Below are 19,750 nucleotides of genomic sequence, written 5' to 3' on the forward strand. Positions count from 1 at the left end.
ATTCTATAGTTTGAAATAATTACACATTGTCTCACTAATTAATAATTTCGTATTAAATTTCAAAATAAGATAAATACACAATTTCTTCAGATTTCAAGACATATATCAAAGATACTAGATACATTTATCTTTGATACCAAACACATAATGAAATACAAAAGATTTCAAGTCAGATTCATGTATCAAATATACTATATACATCTATCTTTGATACTAAATACATTTTGATGCGAGTAAGAGAGTTAGTGTATCCTAGATACACGTGAATCACACTTGATTATAGTGTATCTGAAATAAATTACACCTAATTTGACCCGCATATATCAGAGATACATATATCTGAGTGCGCCAAATACATGTATCTAGTGAAGTAAATGTGGTACGCAAGGTGATTTTAAAAACCAAAGTAAAGACACGTAATTAAACTCTAAACCAATGTGTTTGCTCTTATTTTATTCCATACTAAAGACGGAATAAAATAATCTAAAAACTATAATTCCAGAATAATTTAGCCCTTCCGTATCAAACAATCCCACTATAAACTCATGCCCCTCAAAAGCCCATTAAGAGCTTGAAAATTTGAAAAATTAGCCACCAATATGAAATTCAGACAATCTTAATTCATCTCGACCGTCCGATCAAATCCCCTGCAAACCAACGGCCAGATCAATCTCCACACGCGCCTCTCTCAAATTTCAAAATTCTTCTTCTTCCTCCCGCTTCCATTTTCAGATCTTTCCAAAACCCAAACGGCTACACTCTTTCTCTCTCTACCAGTCACTGAAAACTCACAAAAAAACACACACAAACACCTAAATCACACAGTAGCTCGCACAAATATCATTACAAACAGAGAAGAATAAGTTCGGTTCGTCATTTTTCTCTTAAACGCTCAGAAACACCGAAACACACAGTGGCTCAGTCAAGTACACCTAATAGAAGCATAAGTTCACCCTGTGTTCAACGATTGAAGATGTCGAATAAGGAGAAAGGTGTAAATGTTCAGGTTTTGCTTCGTTGCAGGTAACCTGTGAAAAAAATTTAAAAATTGTGATTTTGTGATTAGGGTTTTTTAATTTACGGTGTTTGGAAATTGGGTCTTCGATTTTCTTGATGTTTTGATGTATTTTGGGTTGATTTTCAGGCCGTTTAGTAATGATGAGTTGCGGAGTAATGCTCCGCAAGTGGTGACTTGCAATGAGTTTCAGAGAGAGGTTGCTGTTTCACAGAACATTGCTGGAAAACACATAGATAGGATTTTTACTTTCGATAAGGTAATGTTTCGATTGTTTGATTATTATAATGTTTTTGTTGAGTTGGTTAAGTACATGGACTAGAACTGGATTTTTTAGAAATTGAACATTAGTGTGGTTGCTGATGTGACTAAGCATTTTAGTTTAGTTTGGAGCTAATATCTTGCTGCAGAAAAGGAAAACAAGTTTAGTTTTTGCTTCATTAAGGCATTTCAGAAAAAAGAGAGGATAATTTGTTTTTTCATAGTTGGGTATGGAAATTAATTTGATATTGTTATGAAATGTGATGTCATTCACAGTGCTAAAATGTGTAAATGTGATACTTTTATGTAATTCAGAAAGTGTTACTTATATATTGTTATGCTTGCTCTATTGTTAAAGTACAGGTTTTTGGCCCCTCTGCACAACAAAGGGACCTCTATGATCAAGCAATTATCCCCATTGTCAATGAAGTTTTAGAGGGATTTAACTGTACAATTTTTGCTTATGGGCAAACTGGTACCGGCAAAACTTACACTATGGAAGGTGAATGCAAGAGGTCCAAGGTACTGAATAGCAGGCTTTGAGCTTCTGTTCACTTTAAAAGCTTGCTTAGGTACATTTTTTTCTTATTTTTGATTGTATGACATTGCAGAGTGGGCCTAACGGAGAGCTTCCACTAGGAGCAGGTGTTATACCTAGAGCCGTCAAGCAAATTTTTGATACATTAGAGAGTCAAAATGCAGAATACAGTGTGAAAGTTACATTCTTAGAGTTGTATAATGAAGAAATCACTGACTTGTTAGCCCCTGAGGATTTGTCTAAAGTCGCTTTAGAAGACAGACAGAAGAAACAATTGCCACTCATGGAAGATGGGAAAGGTGGAGTTCTAGTTAGAGGGCTTGAAGAAGAAATTGTGACAAGTGCCAATGAGATATTCACCTTGATTGAAAGGGGTTCATCAAAACGCCGGACTGCAGAAACCTTGCTCAATAAGCAATCAAGGTATACTTTTTTTGCTCATATTGATAGTCATTATATTATCATTTGCGTACAAGATGATAGAAGTAATAGTTTTGTTTCAGTCGGTCACATTCTCTTTTTTCCATCACAATACACATCAAGGAAGCAACCCCTGAAGGCGAAGAACTAATAAAATGTGGCAAGTTGAATTTAGTTGATTTGGCTGGTTCAGAGAATATTTCTCGCTCTGGGGCTAGGGAGGTAACACATTTACTCGTCCATCTATCAACTCATTAGAAATTGATTTCTTGATCTCATTTAATCAAACATGTACAATTGATTTATTTTTCTTCTTTCTGTAAGGAACGTCACTCTTAGTTTTTTCGTCTTTTTGTTGTCTCATTTAGAGGTAGTTGTACTTTTCATACCTCGCGTTCTATCTTTCTGTTGTATTGCTTATAGTGAAATAGGAAATCATTCTGTTCTTTTAAATATTTCACAATTTTAATTCCCAGGGTCGTGCAAGGGAAGCTGGAGAAATAAACAAAAGTCTACTCACACTTGGACGAGTGATTAATGCCCTTGTTGAGCATCTTGGGCATATTCCTTACAGGTATCTACGGTTTTTGGTGGTTCTTTATCCATTTTTGGATCTGTATACTTATTATGTCATTTTTTATGATGCTAATCCAGGGATAGCAAACTTACACGTTTGCTGCGTGATTCATTGGGAGGAAGAACCAAAACATGTATCATTGCCACAGTGTCACCTGCTGTGCACTGTCTTGAGGAGACTCTGAGCACACTAGACTATGCCCACAGAGCAAAAAACATAAGGAATAAGCCTGAGGTATATTTGGAAAAAAGCAAAATGATTTCCATGGCAGAATCACCTTATGCTGCTCTCTCACTCTTTCAATATAGAAAATCTTTGTCTAATGTTCACTTCACTTTGTATTCAAATAACAAAAGCTTTCCATCTTCTGTGTGTATGCAATCTATGATCTTTGTAGTGTTTTATACTGCAACATGTGAGCATCCCTCGTATTGCTGTCTGGAGCAAGTACTGAAGTTTGTATAAGTTTTGAAGTACCATACACCAGCGGTGGTTAGATTATATTCCTTTTGGAGTGGAGTGGCATTGAGTTTGGTTAATCAAGTTATTTGGTATGCTGCTCTACCAACAACAAAATGTTCCAGATTTACTGCTATAAGTACAAGAAGATTATTGTTAAGGTTGTTTGTCAGGAAGTGTTTATACCTGCCAGAAAGAGCTAAGAGCAATTGGGGAATATGAATAACTTAGCTGACATTTTTAAAAGCAAATTTGTTACTGGCAGTGAATCTAGTCACTTTGGCTTCTTAGTTGAATTCTATTTGTTAGACTTAATTTATCGACATTTGTTGTGTGTGCAATACTTGATGCATTATCTAATACACTCTGTTTTCCAGATAACTTCAAAAGATTAAAATAAATTGAACTGTAATAATTGTTTTAGTTCTTCTTTGCTTCAATATCTTATTCCTTTTGATGTTAATCTGTAGGTGAATCAAAAAATGATGAAATCAACGCTCATCAAGGATTTGTATGGAGAAATTGAGCGGCTTAAAGGAGGTCATTGCTTTATAATTAGACTGAAATATTTTAAAGGCTTCTTTCCACAAGTTCAGAGCAACATTTTACTGATTCCCCTTTGTTTCAACTGCTTTCTTCCAGAGGTGTATGCTGCTCGTGAGAAGAATGGTGTTTATATACCAAAAGAACGATATTATCAGGAGGAGAGCGAGAGAAAAGTAGGCCCTTTTGCTTTGTCCTTTTCTTTATTCCCTTCCTTTGAGTTTTCAAGGAATGAGTAGTAAAAATATTTGGTCTGTCTAGTATTCCCTCTATCGTCAAATCTTATCTTGATGAGATTCAATGGTTCATCTGCTTACACAGCTCTGTTCCCTTTATTTCTATATTTTACTTTACAAAATTATTTGGAAACAATCTCTCTACCTCCAAGAGGTAGGAGTAAGGTCTACGTACTCTCCTCCCTAGACACCACCTGGGATTTAACTGGATATATTGTTGTTGTTGTTGTTGTATTAGGATTTATTCAGTTTGTTTATTGGAAGAGTTTTCTGATTTAGATTCTTTTACCCTTTCTATTTTTAGGCAATGGCAGATCAAATTGAACAAATGGGAGTTAGCATAGAAAACCAACAGAAGGTCTGTACTTGACTGAAACACTCGTAGTTGAATAGTTCTTTTATATTCCACTTCTTATGTGATAAGTAACTTTTGCTTTGATCTGTGATAATCAGCAACTCGAGGAGTTACAAAGTAGACATGATTGTCAGGTTCAACAGTGCTCAGATTTGACTTGTAAACTTGATGCAACACAGGTGATTAGCAGCCTTTTATTCCTTCGTCATGTTGTGCAACCTTTTAGGAAGTTCTTATGGTAGAGGGTTCTTGCAGAAACAATTGAACCAAACAAGCAAATTGCTAGCCTACACTGAAGAACAGTTGAGACAAAATCTATACACTCTCAAGGAACGGGATTTTATCATCTCTGAACAAAAAAAAGCTGGTATAGCTATCTGACCATTCATTTTGAAGTGTGCTTTCCCATTCAGTATTAACTTTGAAATCTGATATTTTCAGAAAATGCCCTGGCTCACCAAGCATGTGTTTTACGGGCTGACTTAGAGAAATCAATTCAAGAGAATGCTTCCTTGTTTCAAAAAATTGGTAAGTAATTTAATCGCTTCTGCTGCATGATTTGTCAGGATTATTCACTTCATCCTATCTGTTTTTATTTTTTCCAGCTAGAGAGGATAAACTGAGCACTGATAATCGGTCAGTGGTAGACAACTTTCAAACTGAGCTTGCAAAGCAACTTGGTAGTCTTTCCAGCACTGTGGCAACATCAGTGTCTCGACAAAATGAACACCTCCACCATGTCGAGAAAATCTGTCATAATTTTCTTGAATTTCATGAGAAGGTGATTACTGGATTCCAGTGGCTCTTCTCCTATTTCATCTTCTGCTTTCCCCTTCTATTTGTTTGGCTTGTTCTGCTAGTGATTTCTGTGCTTTTCTTTGGTTCTCTCTAGTTGTTTTAAACCTTCAATGTCATAACTTTTCTTGTAGGCTGCCTTAGATTTGACGAGTAAAATTAATTCTTCAAAGGCCTTGTACATATCTCACTTTGAGGCTATGCAAAATGTAGTGAAGCTGCATAAAGCCACTTCTAATGCTGCTCTGGAGGAAATTTCGACTTTGGCTTCTTCTAATTCAATTTCCACTAAAGAAGTATGACGTGAAAGTTTTGCTTTCAGCTTCTGATGTATTTGGATTTCTGTTAGTCTAAAATAATAGATGTATTTGTGGTTTGAATACCTTTTCTTTATTCCTCTCCTTGTTGCAGTTTTTAGATGCAGAGTCTGTTGAAGCAAATTTAATTTTTGATGAACTTCAGAGCACTCTGTCAACTCACCAAGGAGAAATGGCACATTTTGCTAGAGAGCTTCGTCAGGTTTCCTTATGAACTCTACTTGTAAATTTTGATTGATAATCAACACTTATTACATCCAGAGATTTGGTTGTTAAAGTTCATTTGAGGATATAGTTCTGCATTGTTCATTCTTTTCACGTTCATCATTGTTTTTTTCCAATTATGTAGAGATTTAATGACAGTACAGAGCATTTGACAAATATCTCTGAGATCATACAAGGATTTTTTGACAAACTTTTAGAAGAATCAAAAAGACTTGAAAGACATTCAACAACAGCTGATGAGATTCAAACGAAGTCTATTGCTGAATTTGAGAAGGCATATGAGGTATGCCTTTAAGATCTGATACAACAATGTTGTTGTTCCTCTAATTTTGATGTCTGTGTTTGTCTACTTTAGGAGCAATCAAAATCAGATGCAGAAAAGCTTATTGCTGAGGTGACTTCCTTGGTCTCCGATCACATGCGTCGCCAAAAAGAACTGGTTTGTTTTTATACTCTAAGATTTCCCATCTTATGTAATATACATATGATCTTTCTTCTGTTCCTGTTCTCAAAGTCTACCTGACAGGTTGGTGCAAGGCTTGGTGATCTTAGAGAAACTGTTTCTGGGAATAAGACATTCTTGGATGGGCATGTATCCTCTATGGAAGGTATTACAACAGATGCAAAAAGAAAATGGCAGGAATTTTATACACAAGCAGAAGGTGAGACCAAAGAAAATGCTGATTTCTCAGCTGCTAAACATTGCCGAATGGAGTTACTCATGCAGAAGTGGTAAGTATCTGAATTTGCACCTTATATATGTGATTTTTAAAATTCTGCTAAGTTTCAGTAGTTGTTATTTGGTTAACTCAACTCTGATCTGAATTTGTTGGCCTTTTTCAACGAATAGTTGTTTCTCCTTTATTCTATTTCATTTTAAATATTTTTGCTTCTACTTTTTCCGTAAGCAATTGTGTGTGGCTTTTCTATGCAGTGTAAGCACAACTGAAACAACTGTGAAACGGTGGCAAAGTACTCATGAATTGGCAAAAGACATGGGCAATCAACAGGTTTCAACAATGCATTCTGTTGTCAGGTAAACTTTCAATGTTACTTGGTATTTTATTCTGCCTGAAGAGAGCAGATAAGTAACACATTGGTTACTTCTAATAAATGAAAGATGTATATTACCTTACGTTTTGTAAATGTATAAGAATTCAACTCCTTGTCTGAAAAGTAAATTATCTAAAGCCATACTAAACATGTTAGTTCGTTTATTTATGACAAGAAAACCGCCTTCCTCTGCAAACAGATAAATAGAAATAACCAACAGGTGTAATATTCCTACCACCATCTAATTAAATTGTTGATAGGGATTGGGGAGGTTTCCAATTTTTTGTTCAATTTTCAGTTCCTTTTTTTGCCTATTAACACTGTTAGTTAAAGAAACTATTTTGGGAAATGTTATGTCTTTTCATCTTTTGTTCATTTGTGCCTATTCACTCAATATCTGCTTCCTTTGTTCCAGAACCAGTGGTAGGGTTTGCAACATAAATTGTCATTGTATTGGTTGAAAATATTTCCGAGTGTTCAAATGAACTTATAATACTCTTGTTTCCTATTCACTGAGACAACTTCATTGGAGCTGGGAATTAAGAGTGTTTTTATGGATGCTATGTATTATTTTGTACTGGTGAAAGAGAACCATCAAGTAGTTGAAATTTGTTGGGACTTGGGAGAATATAAGACAATTGCCTATATCTAGAAGCGCTTAGGGAATTTGTGAGTGGTTAAACTTGCATTGTCAGCAATAATGGATCTCGGAAGGTTTATAACAAACAACAGGACATGAACCTGCAGAAATATAATATATATTGACTATGTTGTTGGGTATTTGAAAAACAAATATGAGCTTATTACTTTTTTTTTTAGAGAAACTTGAGCACCGCATCCAACATCATTATGACATCTCTTTTTTTTTCCTTTCCCTGTTACAGGAACATATGCGATAGCAATGAGCAACATGTAATTGAATTTGATTCCACAAGGGAAGCTGCTGAAGAAGCTGTGAAACGGAATAGTGAAGATATCATTAAATCTATTGACGGTAAGATTTTAAAAATTTGTCTAGTATGTTCTGATTTTGGGTTGTCGCTTTGAGTTTTTTTTTAACAGAACAAAAAGGTAGGCATGCAGTTCAATACTAAAGAAAATCTTCTATAGGCAATAAGTTAGACATTTTGGAAGTAAATTGTGCTCATACAAGCAAAAATTCTAACATAGTAAAATGACATAGTACATTTCATAGTAGATTATCTAGTTTCGTCTGTCATGATTAGTTCATATTTTGGTTCGGGTGCTGCTGCCCAATATGTTGTTTCAATTTTTGAAGTAGTAATTTTTCCAAAAAAGTAGCTTATACAATGGTGTTTTTTTTTATGGTTGGCGTGATTTGGTGATGACTATTGAATGCTGTTTTGTAATGTTTCCTCTGGTTTCATTCTTATCCAGGCATATCAGGGGAAGAGAGAGGATCTATATCTGGCATTTTGGATACAGCCAGTGCACACTCGGAGACCCTTGATGAACTTAAGAAAGATCATTGCACACAGTCTACCTCCATTGAACAGAAGGCCCTTGAAACATTTCAGCAGAAGTTTATGGTATGTTGATCAAGAATCTTACTACACTTAAAATGTTCAGGATCTACCCTGGACATATTTAGCTTCTCAGAATTTCACTTTGTTACGACTTTTTTTGATGTTGGTTAGTAGATAAGACAATGCTGTCATATTCCATTTTCCGCATAACTAGTGAAATTCTGTTGGCCGAATAAGAAAAATAAATCCCTACATACCTAATACCTGCTTGGTTGATGTTATTAGATAATAGAAACACTAAGCTATGAGGGAATTCATGTGTTGTTTTATGTAGGATAGAAACGTGGAATAAGAATTACATGTATTAGCAATATGGAGATGAAATATATAAAGAGAAAAATGCCCTTAAAAGTAGATGAGCCCTACATACCATTCCTTGCTACATTATTTTTCACTTTATAATAATCCATTCGTAGCTCTTGGCATTTTCTAGTTAAGACAAGACGTTGTACTGTGTACTTATGCTGAACCTTTATTACTTTTCTGACTGATGTTCAGGATTATGAGCCAACTGGAACAACACCAATTAGGTCTGAACCAGATGTACCAAGCAAGGGAACAATTGAGTCGTTGCGAGCCATGCCAATGGAGACTCTACTAGAGGAGTTTCGAGAAAACAATTCATTCGAGTCCTTCCAAGTAAAGGACCTAAAGCCATCACTTATACCACGATCTCCTCTCTCACTAATTAACAATTAGCAGATTGGTTTCATCATTCCCTCCTGCATATGATCACTTAATCTGTATTGGTATTTTCCTTGTATACTGAGTGAAACTGCAAACTGCAGTATATATTGTAGGTTGATTAATTCAGTCTTGAAATATAAATCCCACCTTGGGATTTAGAAAAATGGCTGTAAATGAGCAACTCTTGGTGTTATTCCTTGAAGAGTTGATAATTCAATCGCCAAACCAACCAAATCAAACCACAAATTGTTTTTTTTATTTTTTTCGGTTTGATTTGGTTTGCCTTTACGGTTTGACTTGTACACCCCTAAGTTGTAAGTCCTGGCGAAAGCAACTAGTACTGCTCATTGGCTGTTTATATGGGATCAACCAAATTTTAGGCTAATTAAAGTTCGTCAATCAAATTTAGAAAAATCAACATGTACTAATACACATGGAAAATATCAAATTCGTTAATTCGGACTTCATGATCTCAAAAACGACTTTAGTCGAAGCTCAATCAAATTCAGGAATTCGGAATGGTCATTACACAAAAATAATCAAATTCATGAATTTGTGTTTCATGACCCAAAATATACCAAATTCTTGAATTCAAAAGCAATGGCTATTTTCAGTCCCAAGTATAGTCCATCAACTCCATATATGAACTAAATTTCAAGAATCAATAACCATTGGTGCCAAATTCCCAATGTTCAAATCCAAAACCCAAAAGATTTTGTCTTCCAAATATGCAACACTTTGTTATTCTTCAGCTCCCTCTATAGCTGAGGCCAACACTCATCATCATCAAGTAGTTCTTGAACAAACACCAATTTCACAATTTTCTCATTATTTTGATCCAAGATTCTATATTTCTCAACTTATAAAGTGTAAAAATCTTTATCAAGTAAAACAAGTTCATGCTCAAATAACAACTAATGGGTTTCTTGAAAATCAAATTGTTGCTAATAAACTTCTATACATATATTGTATGCATAAGTCTTTAGATGATTCATATGCTTTGTTTTGTGGATTTAGTGAGAAAAATGCTGTTTCTTGGAGTGTTATGGTTGGTGGGTATGCTAAAGCTGGAGACTTTATGAACTGTTTTAGAACTTTTAAGGAGTATTTAAGATCTGGGGTTAGACCAGATACTTATACTTTGCCTTTTGTGATAAGGGTTTGTAGAGATACAATGGATCTGCAAATGGGTAGATTGATTCATAGTGTTGTTTACAAATGTGGGTTGCTGTTAGATGACTTTGTTGTTGCAGCACTTGTTGATATGTATTCAAAATGTAAGGTTATTGGGGATGCAAAGCAACTGTTTGATGGAATGCCTAAGAGGGATGTTGTGACTTGGACCGTTATGATTGGGGCGTGTACGGAGTGTGGGGATCCGACTGAGGCTTTAGTTCTGTTTGATCAAATGAGAGAGGAAGGAGTTGTCCCGGATAAAGTCGCTGTGGTAAATGTAGTTAATGCTTGTGCAAAGATAGGGGCAATGCATAAGGCTAAGTTAGTACATGAATATATAGTGAAGAACAAGTTTTCGTTCGATGTTATCTTGGGGACAACGATGGTTGACATGTATGCTAAATGTGGATCGGTTGATGTTGCAAGGGAAGTGTTTGATGGTTTGAGAGAAAAGAATGTTATAACTTGGAGTGCAATGATAGCAGCTTATGGTTATCATGGCCAAGGAAACAAAGCTGTTGATATGTTCCCTATGATGTTAAGGACGGGGATATTGCCTAACAAGATCACGTTTGTTTCTCTTTTGTATGCGTGTAGTCATAGCGGGCTGGTTGAAGAAGGTAAACAACTTTTCAATTCTATGCAGAAAGAGTACGGAGTGAAGCCTGATATCAAACATTTTACATGTATGGTGGACCTCTTGGGCCGTGCTGGGAAAATTGACGATTCATTAAAGTTAATAGAGGATATGGCTGTTGAAAAAGATGAAGGGCTTTGGGGGGCATTACTTGGAGCATGTAGAATTCATGGACGTGTAGAGCTTGCCGAAATGGCAGCAAAATCCTTGATTGAATTGCAACCCGAAAATGCAGGGCACTACGTCTTGCTATCAAATATATATGCTAAAGCTGGTAAATGGAAGGACATGGCCAAGATTAGGGAATTAATGAGCCATCAGAAATTGAAGAAAGTCCCCGGTTGGACATGGATTGAAGTTGATAACAAGATTCACCGATTCAGCGTTGGAGACCACACCCATCCTCTATCGAAAGAGATCTATGAGAAGTTAAAATATCTGCTCAAGGAACTAGAGATTTCTGGTTATGTTCCGGATACAAACTTTGTGTTGCATGATGTTGATGAGGAACTTAAGCTTGGAAACCTATTCTCTCATAGTGAAAAGTTGGCTATTGCATTTGGCCTCATAAGCACACCTGAACAATCCACTATAAGAATTATGAAGAACCTTAGAGTATGTGGTGACTGCCACACATTCTGTAAGTTTGTTTCTCAGGTTACAAGTAGGGTGATCATAGTCCGTGATGCAAATCGGTTTCACCACTTCAAAGAAGGTGCCTGTTCTTGCAAAGATTACTGGTGATTGGCTTTGTTCCAGTCTTATGAGGTGAATGCTATGCCGTAATGCTGCCGGGTGTGTGTCAAATAGTGCATTTTTTTAGAGGATCTAACGCGGGTGCAACAATATTCTTGGAGATTCCGAACAACATAGGATGAGAGGGGATGAAGAAAGTGGACTAAACAGACTCACATTTCTCATCGAAAATATACGTGAAAAGAATCATATCGAAAACACCCCTAACCAACCCCTTCTTTCGTAGATCCTGTGTATTGTAAGTGATCTGAGCCTGCCTGCAACAAGCCTCTTGTCCAGGCAAATGAAGTTGGTGAGCCGTATGATGGACAACTCTATCCTGCAGTTTGGACAGGTCTCCACTGTTAGTTAGTACTTAGTATCCTCTTAATTTTGGGGTGGACATTTTCACTCTTATTTTCTTGGATACGCTTACCAAAAAGAATATTTTTTGATATACCTAAGACATGGATCTATATGAACAAAGGACCGTGACGAGTTGTTACTACTAGCATCTGATCTCTTATTTTGCAATGATGTAAGGTGTGCCTCCTATATGGAGTTTTTCATAAGTTTAATTTCAATTACCTTTCATGTCTCTTAGTTAATCAGAAATTGAGATGTTTTCCTGCATCACTATCTTTCATCACATGTTGGTAATTGTAATTCAAAGAGGAAAGAAGAGAAAAATCACTTCTTGTCTGGGAAAACTGAACCACAGGGCAGTAATTAATGCATTGTTCATTGAAATAGATCCCTTTGACAAGCAAATAAATGGTTCCATCATGCTTAGTATCAATATATCGTCTCTTTATGCTTCATTCTACTCTTAATTTTACATTGAATTAGTTATTGTATTGATAAGTAGCTTGCAGGACTCTGAGATAAGTTACAATTATGCCTCGATCACAAACTAGTTGGGGTGTGCTCTATGAATCCTCAATAATAATTCTGTTCAGACAATGAAATACTTCTTTTCCCATACCTGAGTTGCCTGAAAGTTCAGCTCTTTATTATTCATTTCTCTTGAAACAATTTACCAAACTCTAAATTTCTGCTACTCCTAAAATTGTAACTCCTGTTTTTTCTTTTTCCAATCCTGCTAGTTTTTGTTATATTTACTTTTTGTTGCTCAAGCTATTGTAAGTGGCTGAATTCATGTTTTCAATTTTTAGTTTCTGGTGGTAATTGGCCTTATACTTTCCTATTGGTTGCTGTTGAAGTATTTGAATATACTCAGAAACTGTGGTAGTTGGTTCAAGGCTTCCGATGGTTTCAATTTCCTTTTCCTTGTTCTATAATCATAATTTATTGTGCAGGAGCTTCAGCAAAGGACTTCAATATTTTGCTTTAAGGAGATCATAGCCGCGAGCCCGTGACATCCTTTCTTGATGTGGCCGGCTATTTTTTCTCTTGTGCTCTCTTCTTCCTCCTTTTTGTGTAGTCGTTGTGTTTATGTTCCTTGCAGATAATTGAATTCTTTTGCAAGATGGAGTACTTAGAAAGCTTACTAATGCTACGTTCGAATGGTGGACTAATTGGTTGTCACAAAAATTTTCTGATGAGTTAATTCCATAATTCAATTAGAAGGAAAGTCCACCAAATATGTGGTTTGTGAGTAAGAATAGGAGATTTGTATGCAATTGTGGTAAGAAACAGTTGGAAGATATGACATTTTAAATGCTAGTCTTATGAGGGCAACACATGATATTATGATTTTCTTCTGATCTGATGGTAATGTTTAGCTAATATTTTTGCTTTTAAAATCAAATTTTATTTGATAATATGTGACAGGGTCGAGTTGCAACATTGCAAGAGCTGAGTTACATCCACCACTTTCCGTGACATCCTTTGCTGTTGACCTTATCTCTCATGGGAGACCAGTATCCATCCCGCGACATCAATAGATAATGGAGCTCTCCATTGCGCTATTGCAGGTATTGTTTGCAAGATCGAGAGTTTGGGAGCATGCAGTTTTTGTATAGTTTATCGAAAGAGATCTACGAGAAGTTAATATATCTGCTCAAGGAACTAGAGATTTCTGGTTATGTTCCAGATACAAACTTTGTGTTGCATGATGTTGATGAGGAACTTAAGCTTGGAAACCTTATTCTGTCATAGTGAAAAGTTGGCTGTTGCATTTGGCCTCATAAGCACACCTGAACAATCCATTATTAGAATTATGAAGAACCTTAAGAGTATGTGGTGACTGCCACACATTCTGTAAGTTTGTTTCTCAGGTTACAAGTAGGGTGATCGTTGCCCGTGATGAAAATCGATTTCACCATTTTAAAGAAGGTACCTGTTCTTACAGAGATTACTGGTGATTGGATTTGTTCCAGTCTTTTTGAGGTGAAATGCTATGTTGTAATGCCTCGAGGTGTGTGTTGGATAGTTCCTTTTTCGGAGGATCCAACACGAGTGCAACATATACATGTAAAGAATCGTACTGAAAACGCTCCTAACCCAACCCCTTCCTTCGTAGATCCTGTGTATTGTAAGTGATCATGAAGTTGGTGAGCCGGTTTGGAGAGGACTTCACTGTACGTTAGTTAGTACCCTCTTGGTTTCGTGGTGGACACAGTGGATCCTAAGACATGAATCTATATGAACCAATGGATCGTGATGAGTCGCTACTACTAGCATATCGTCTCTTACTACTATCTTTCATCACATGTTGGTAATTGTAATTCACAAAAAAAATCACTTCTTGTTTGGGAAAACTACATGGTGAATTCGTATTTTGTGACACTGAAATGGAGAAAAAATAGTTGTCATTAATGAAAATGTAATAGTATTGTTTAACAGGCATGTGAGGGCCCGACTGGACAAGTTTGGGGGCCAATGAAGTCAAGTCTACTAATTTCCGAAAAATCAGTGGACTAATAAACACGAAAAACACCTAAAGTACTACATGAGCAACAAATTAAACACCTAGTTCATTCTCAAATAACAACTACTGGGATATTTGAAGATCAAATTATTGCTAACAAACTTTTACACATATATTATAATTTGTATACACAAGTCTTTAGATGATTCTTATACTTTGTTTCATGAAATCCATTTTAGTAGAGCATATAATGTCGATGGTCTAAGCCTCTAAGGTAGAACATTCAATGAACCGAGGTGTTTCAAAACTCAATGTCTAAATTCTGGATTTGTTGGTGCTTAAAAACTCATGGATTTCTCCAATTCATTGAACTATACATTCAAAAAAAAAGTATATATTGTTCAAGAGGCTAAGGAATATTCTACTTTATGGGAAATCAAGTGAAAGCTGCAAAAGCTAACACTTATAATTAGTTCACTACATACATTGTGCCTTCTTGTTGTAACCAATTAATTTTTGTGTCCACTACATGAATTAAGAGCAACATCTTTCTTTTCATTTAAAAGACAAATTGCCTACTCCAACATGGCAAAAGAACAACTTGCTCACACACATACACACACTAAAGAAATACACGATTCATCGATATCCTACGAGTCGTTATAGGGTGTCTGTTATTGATAAGAAAACAAACCTTAAGCCTAACTCGATCATAAAAACGCACTAACTTATAAGGTTAGCGTAGTTCAAAATCATATAAACAGACCAAACTACCTGCTCATAACCAATGTGTGACTCTTGGATTTGGTTAAAGAAGTTGAAGTTGCTCCACTTGTCTAAGCTCAAAATTATAGGGCTCGTTCTGACATGTGTATTTGTTCATTTTCTTCAAAAAAGAAAAATCAAAATGTTGTTTTGTTATACATAAGAATGATTTTTTGGTTAGTTTTCGAAGATAAGTTTTTCAAGTGAATTTTTTCCACGCACAAGATTTCAACTTATTTTTTTCTTCGTGAAATGCTTTTGTCTAAATACAATTTTCACTTTCAAATACCTTTTTTCAACTTCAACTTAAATGTTCTTTTTTTTCAAATATCACTCATTTCATATACAAACGTCTACTTGGAAACCCCGCCCCCCCCCCTCCACACACACAAATAAAATTGTGTGACTTTGTCTTCTAGACTAAGCCTTTAATTTGTACTTTATTGAACTGTATTATATTTAAATTTAAGTTTACTATATATTTAGACAAATGTCATAAATACTCGATGTTAATTACCAAGCAATTTTTTATTCGTAGTTTAAAATTTTGACTTTTAAAATATAAAATTAAATAACTTTTGGAGAATATCAAAATTATTCAAACCTCTTTTCATTATTCAAATTAGAGTCAACTTGTTGTTTAATCATTAAATCCAAGAATCAATGTACACATGGTTACAAATATGCAATGTTGTTAAATACTTTAACATCCGCTTATTCTCCCCCACACTTTATAATAAGAATAGAAAACAAAATATATAAGAAGGAGATAGTATATATTTTTGTATGATTAAAAATTGAACAATCAAATCAAATTCATCCAAAATTAATAATAATTAAATTGATACGTATAAATTGTATTTGATTGATTTGATTTTGATAAATTAAAAAAAGGGACTAAATTAATTTAATTTTAATTTTAACTAAAAATTAATTCAAATCAAACCGTGAACACCATCTTTGCTATTATTACATCAACATCCACTTTTTCTCCACCACACTATATAATAAGATTTCAAAATAAATGCAAACTCCTCTTTCCATTTTTGTAGCTATGATTATAAAAATGTGAACTCTAGATTTTCTAATTGACATCCACGAAATTTAAAAAAAGCATGTCCTTAAACCTATATGCTAATTAAATCTGAAAATGATGGGGCTAGCTACTTCTAGAGTAAAAGGTGAAAAGAATATTTTTTATTTATTTATTACTAATCTATTAATTTGCATGAACCATGAGAAATAGGTTGCACATAAAAAAAAATAAGTTCCTTGATTTTTAAGTAAAAAGAAGGAAAAGAAAAATAATAACTAAAAAAGAATTGAAACTCTTTTTACTTTCGTTTGGGTCATGACGCTCAATGTTGCTCCTTAGATAGTAGAAGCAATACTACAAAAAATTAAAAAAAAGATTTGTTGTTGACGTAGCTTCATAAGAATTAAAAATTAAAACAATTCTTTGAGCCTTCAGAATGAAGAAACTTTTTATAGAGAGCGCTTCCTTATTTTTGAGCCTTACTTGGCGCAAATAAAATTAGTTTGGCCAGTAAATATCACATATCAAGTAATTACACACACAAAAAAATCATCTTTTTTGGAGTTTTCGTTTAAGATAGATATTTGAATTCAACGAGATATTTTGCATTTTTTTTTTTGCTGAATAATGAAAGGGAATAAAATCTTCCTTTTGTTATTGTTACTATATATATATTTAAAGGTAGAGCTTTATTTTTCAAGATTATGATTATTACATCATGTTGACATGAGAAATAAAAATTTATTTATTAATTTTTATAAAAATTAGGTATTTATGGGTAAGAGAAACTAGTGCAACATAAAAGTTTTGATATAGAAGTTGCAACAATTTTGGAGGTGCACTTGTATTGCCAAATTTCCAATACCAAATGCATATCTTACACTTGGTTCTTTTTGAGGTATCACCAAATTGTGTTAAAATTGTATTTGACTTTTCTAAAGTAGTTGTGAAAACTTGTCATCAAGTGAGCAAAAACCTTAGTGGAAGTGCATGTAGGAAGCTTATCATCAATTTTTCTTGTGTTTTGATGAAAGAATACTAAAGTAGAGTGGATTCAGAATATGAATATCACTATAGATTTAAGTTTGAGATTCTTCCATTCATTTGATTTATAGGGTTGACGTTTGTGGTATACACACTATTTGTATTTATTTAGCAAATTCTTTAAACATGTATGTGGTTTTAGTCAAAGTTATTGAGTTGTCTATTTTCATTTATATGCTATCAGAATTGAAAACATTCAGTCTTTGAAAAGTCTTTGAAAAATCGCCACTTTTGATGCAAAAACACCATTATAGTGTCACATATTTCGAACTTAAACAAGTAAGATATTGACATGATTTATGAAATTCATGAGATTCGTGAATCCCAAAAATTGAATATTTCAATAATTTTTTAATTCTTCGACTATTTTTCAATTATAAGTCTGAAAATGAATATTTTTGAATTTTTCCTTGATTTCCCAATGTTGGCCTCCCGTGTTATATGTTGTTCACGCTCCAAATGTATTGTTTTGTGTAATTTTACCTAATGAGCTAGCTTTCTGAGTTTGATTAATTAGTGTCTAAGGACTATGGTAAAAATATTCCACAATTTTCTTACTTTTTTTTAAATGCAATTCACACATATTTGGCAATGGAATCCACTAAGAAATTGAAAGGTGGAAAAGCCATTAGCCAGCTATTAACTGCAAATGTTGCAAGACATATTTAAGCAAATGAAAAGTAGAAAGTTAAAATTATTGCCAAATTCATCAACAAATGTAATGTGTAATGCACTTTGTTGTTGTTATGCATATTCATCACCTATTCATCTATCCATTTTTTTCATTTTTAATACGGAAAAAGGATAAATATATCCCCAAACTATCATAAATGGTATGCAAATATCCTCCGTCATATTTTTGGATCATTGATTCCTCTGCCGTCCAAAAACTAGAGCGTATATACCCTTTTTATACTAACGGACATACATGCGTCATAATCTTATCCACCAACCCGACATTTATTAAATATCGGATCGATGGATAAGATTGTGCCACGTATCCCTATTTAGTCTTCCCTTAGAATGAAGGGCATATATGCTCTAGTTTTTGGACGGTAGGGGCACCAATGTCCCAAAAGTATGACGGAGGGTATTTGCATACCATTTACCATAGTTCGGAGGTATATTTATCATTTTTCTCTTTTCAATAATTATTGTGGTCCTATCCATTTTATTTTGAAACTCAAAGATCATGATTACATATTATTAAAAATTCGAGTTACGTTGACAATAATGTTTCTGACAGATTTCTAACTAATTACATCGTAAACTTAGGTTCTTTTTAGTATTGATCAATTTATTCATCGAAAAATGATGAATTCCACACGATTTTTATTTCATTGTGCTTAAATTCTACATTGTATTTATTTTCATCATATATTCCACACAAATGGTCTTTTCAACTATACGTTATATAATTTGTGAATTAAGAAAATATATTGTTTTTGCTATGCAATGATAATTACCCTTCATCTTCAACTTTAATGTGTTATGAGTTCGAGTCACCTATAAAAAAATTGTGGTCCATAGTCAAAATTCTTCTCAAAGGCGGAATAGTAATTTTAAATTTTTGAGCGTTCTGAATTCTAAAAGAGATAATTTATCAGATTCGAAAATTATTTATATATATAAGTGGAGCTTTAATATAAATATACTAACGTTTATGTTAAAATTACTGAATCCTGCAAAATTCGTGCTTATATATATATATATATATATATATATATAGTTGATACTATAATTGGTAGCATTAGGCAAGTTTTAATTATGTGAATATAGTTAGGTGCAGGTTGGCATTAGGTTTCCTTTTTTTAATTTTAATTTTAATGTTTTTGGAGGGAGAAGGTAGGTAAAATTTGAACATATATATATTGGTATGTGGCAATTCTAAAATGTCTCGAAAGGTAGTGTCGGTGTTAGGATTTTTAACAAGGAGGTTCAAAATATAGAAAGGTAAACACACGAACTAATTGAAGGGATTCAACATCTACTATATATGCATAAAAAAAAAAAAAACCATATATAAATATATAGTAATATTTTCCACCAAAAAGGGTTCAGATGAACCCCTTGAATGTATGTTGGCTCCGCCCCTATTGAAAGGGCGACGTAAGGCAAAGCAAACAATCTATATATGATTAATTTTCGTCAACCAACGGTCCCTTCTCTAGTTCTCTATACGTTAGACTAGACTGTTTAAATACAATACTTATAACATAAAGTGATCTTTTTTAATTATGTGATAATCTCTATGTAATCGATGCATATAGAATAAGATTATTTTTTTTTACCAAGAGTCTTATATATACTCTAATTGTAAATTATTACATCAGGCTTAATACGTTAAATTACTTTGTCATGCAAATTAACTTTACTTTGGTAATATAAAAATTTTATGCAAGCATCTTTTTATAAATTACATAGATTGACTTTTCTTCAATAAAAAATTACATCTTATATATAAAGATTAAAATTATATTTTATATTTATATAGTA

At 34.0% G+C, this 19,750-nt stretch overlaps 2 protein-coding genes across 2 annotated transcripts; both read left to right on the forward strand.

Moving 5' to 3' along the window:
- Window positions 1-770: 770 nt before the first annotated feature.
- On the forward strand, window positions 771-9,285 carry LOC125824122 (kinesin-like protein KIN-5C). Its single transcript, XM_049503484.1, has 23 exons — window positions 771-1,023; window positions 1,145-1,274; window positions 1,640-1,798; window positions 1,888-2,237; window positions 2,318-2,456; window positions 2,711-2,808; window positions 2,889-3,045; window positions 3,741-3,810; window positions 3,913-3,989; window positions 4,354-4,407; window positions 4,503-4,583; window positions 4,660-4,771; window positions 4,846-4,932; window positions 5,010-5,185; window positions 5,334-5,495; window positions 5,611-5,718; window positions 5,866-6,024; window positions 6,097-6,180; window positions 6,268-6,473; window positions 6,676-6,777; window positions 7,679-7,788; window positions 8,193-8,344; window positions 8,840-9,285. Exons 1-23 carry the CDS (start codon window positions 974-976, stop codon window positions 9,038-9,040), a joined length of 3,024 nt encoding a protein of 1,007 aa, XP_049359441.1. The 5' UTR covers window positions 771-973; the 3' UTR covers window positions 9,041-9,285.
- A 379-nt stretch (window positions 9,286-9,664) lies between these two features.
- On the forward strand, window positions 9,665-11,655 carry LOC125824163 (pentatricopeptide repeat-containing protein At4g21065-like). Its single transcript, XM_049503526.1, has one exon. It carries the CDS (start codon window positions 9,717-9,719, stop codon window positions 11,583-11,585), a length of 1,869 nt encoding a protein of 622 aa, XP_049359483.1. The 5' UTR covers window positions 9,665-9,716; the 3' UTR covers window positions 11,586-11,655.
- Window positions 11,656-19,750: the final 8,095 nt, after the last annotated feature.

This window comes from Solanum verrucosum, unplaced genomic scaffold, assembly GCF_900185275.1.
Source record: "Solanum verrucosum unplaced genomic scaffold, falcon-dt-bn FXZP01000125.1, whole genome shotgun sequence".
In the NCBI taxonomy this organism is placed as follows: Eukaryota; Viridiplantae; Streptophyta; class Magnoliopsida; order Solanales; family Solanaceae; genus Solanum; species Solanum verrucosum.

What these genes read in the sequence shown, in the direction of transcription:
- LOC125824163 (XM_049503526.1), top strand. Translation starts at nt 9,717, where the DNA reads ATGTTCAAATCCAAAACCCAAAAGATTTTGTCTTCCAAATATGCAACA.
- LOC125824122 (XM_049503484.1), top strand. Translation starts at nt 974, where the DNA reads ATGTCGAATAAGGAGAAAGGTGTAAATGTTCAGGTTTTGCTTCGTTGC. An exon ending in AATTGAGCGGCTTAAAGGAG is followed by an intron (nt 3,811 to 3,912) that starts GTCATTGCTTTA and finishes GCTTTCTTCCAG; the next exon opens with AGGTGTATGCTGCTCGTGAG. An exon ending in TTCCTTGTTTCAAAAAATTG is followed by an intron (nt 4,933 to 5,009) that starts GTAAGTAATTTA and finishes TATTTTTTCCAG; the next exon opens with CTAGAGAGGATAAACTGAGC.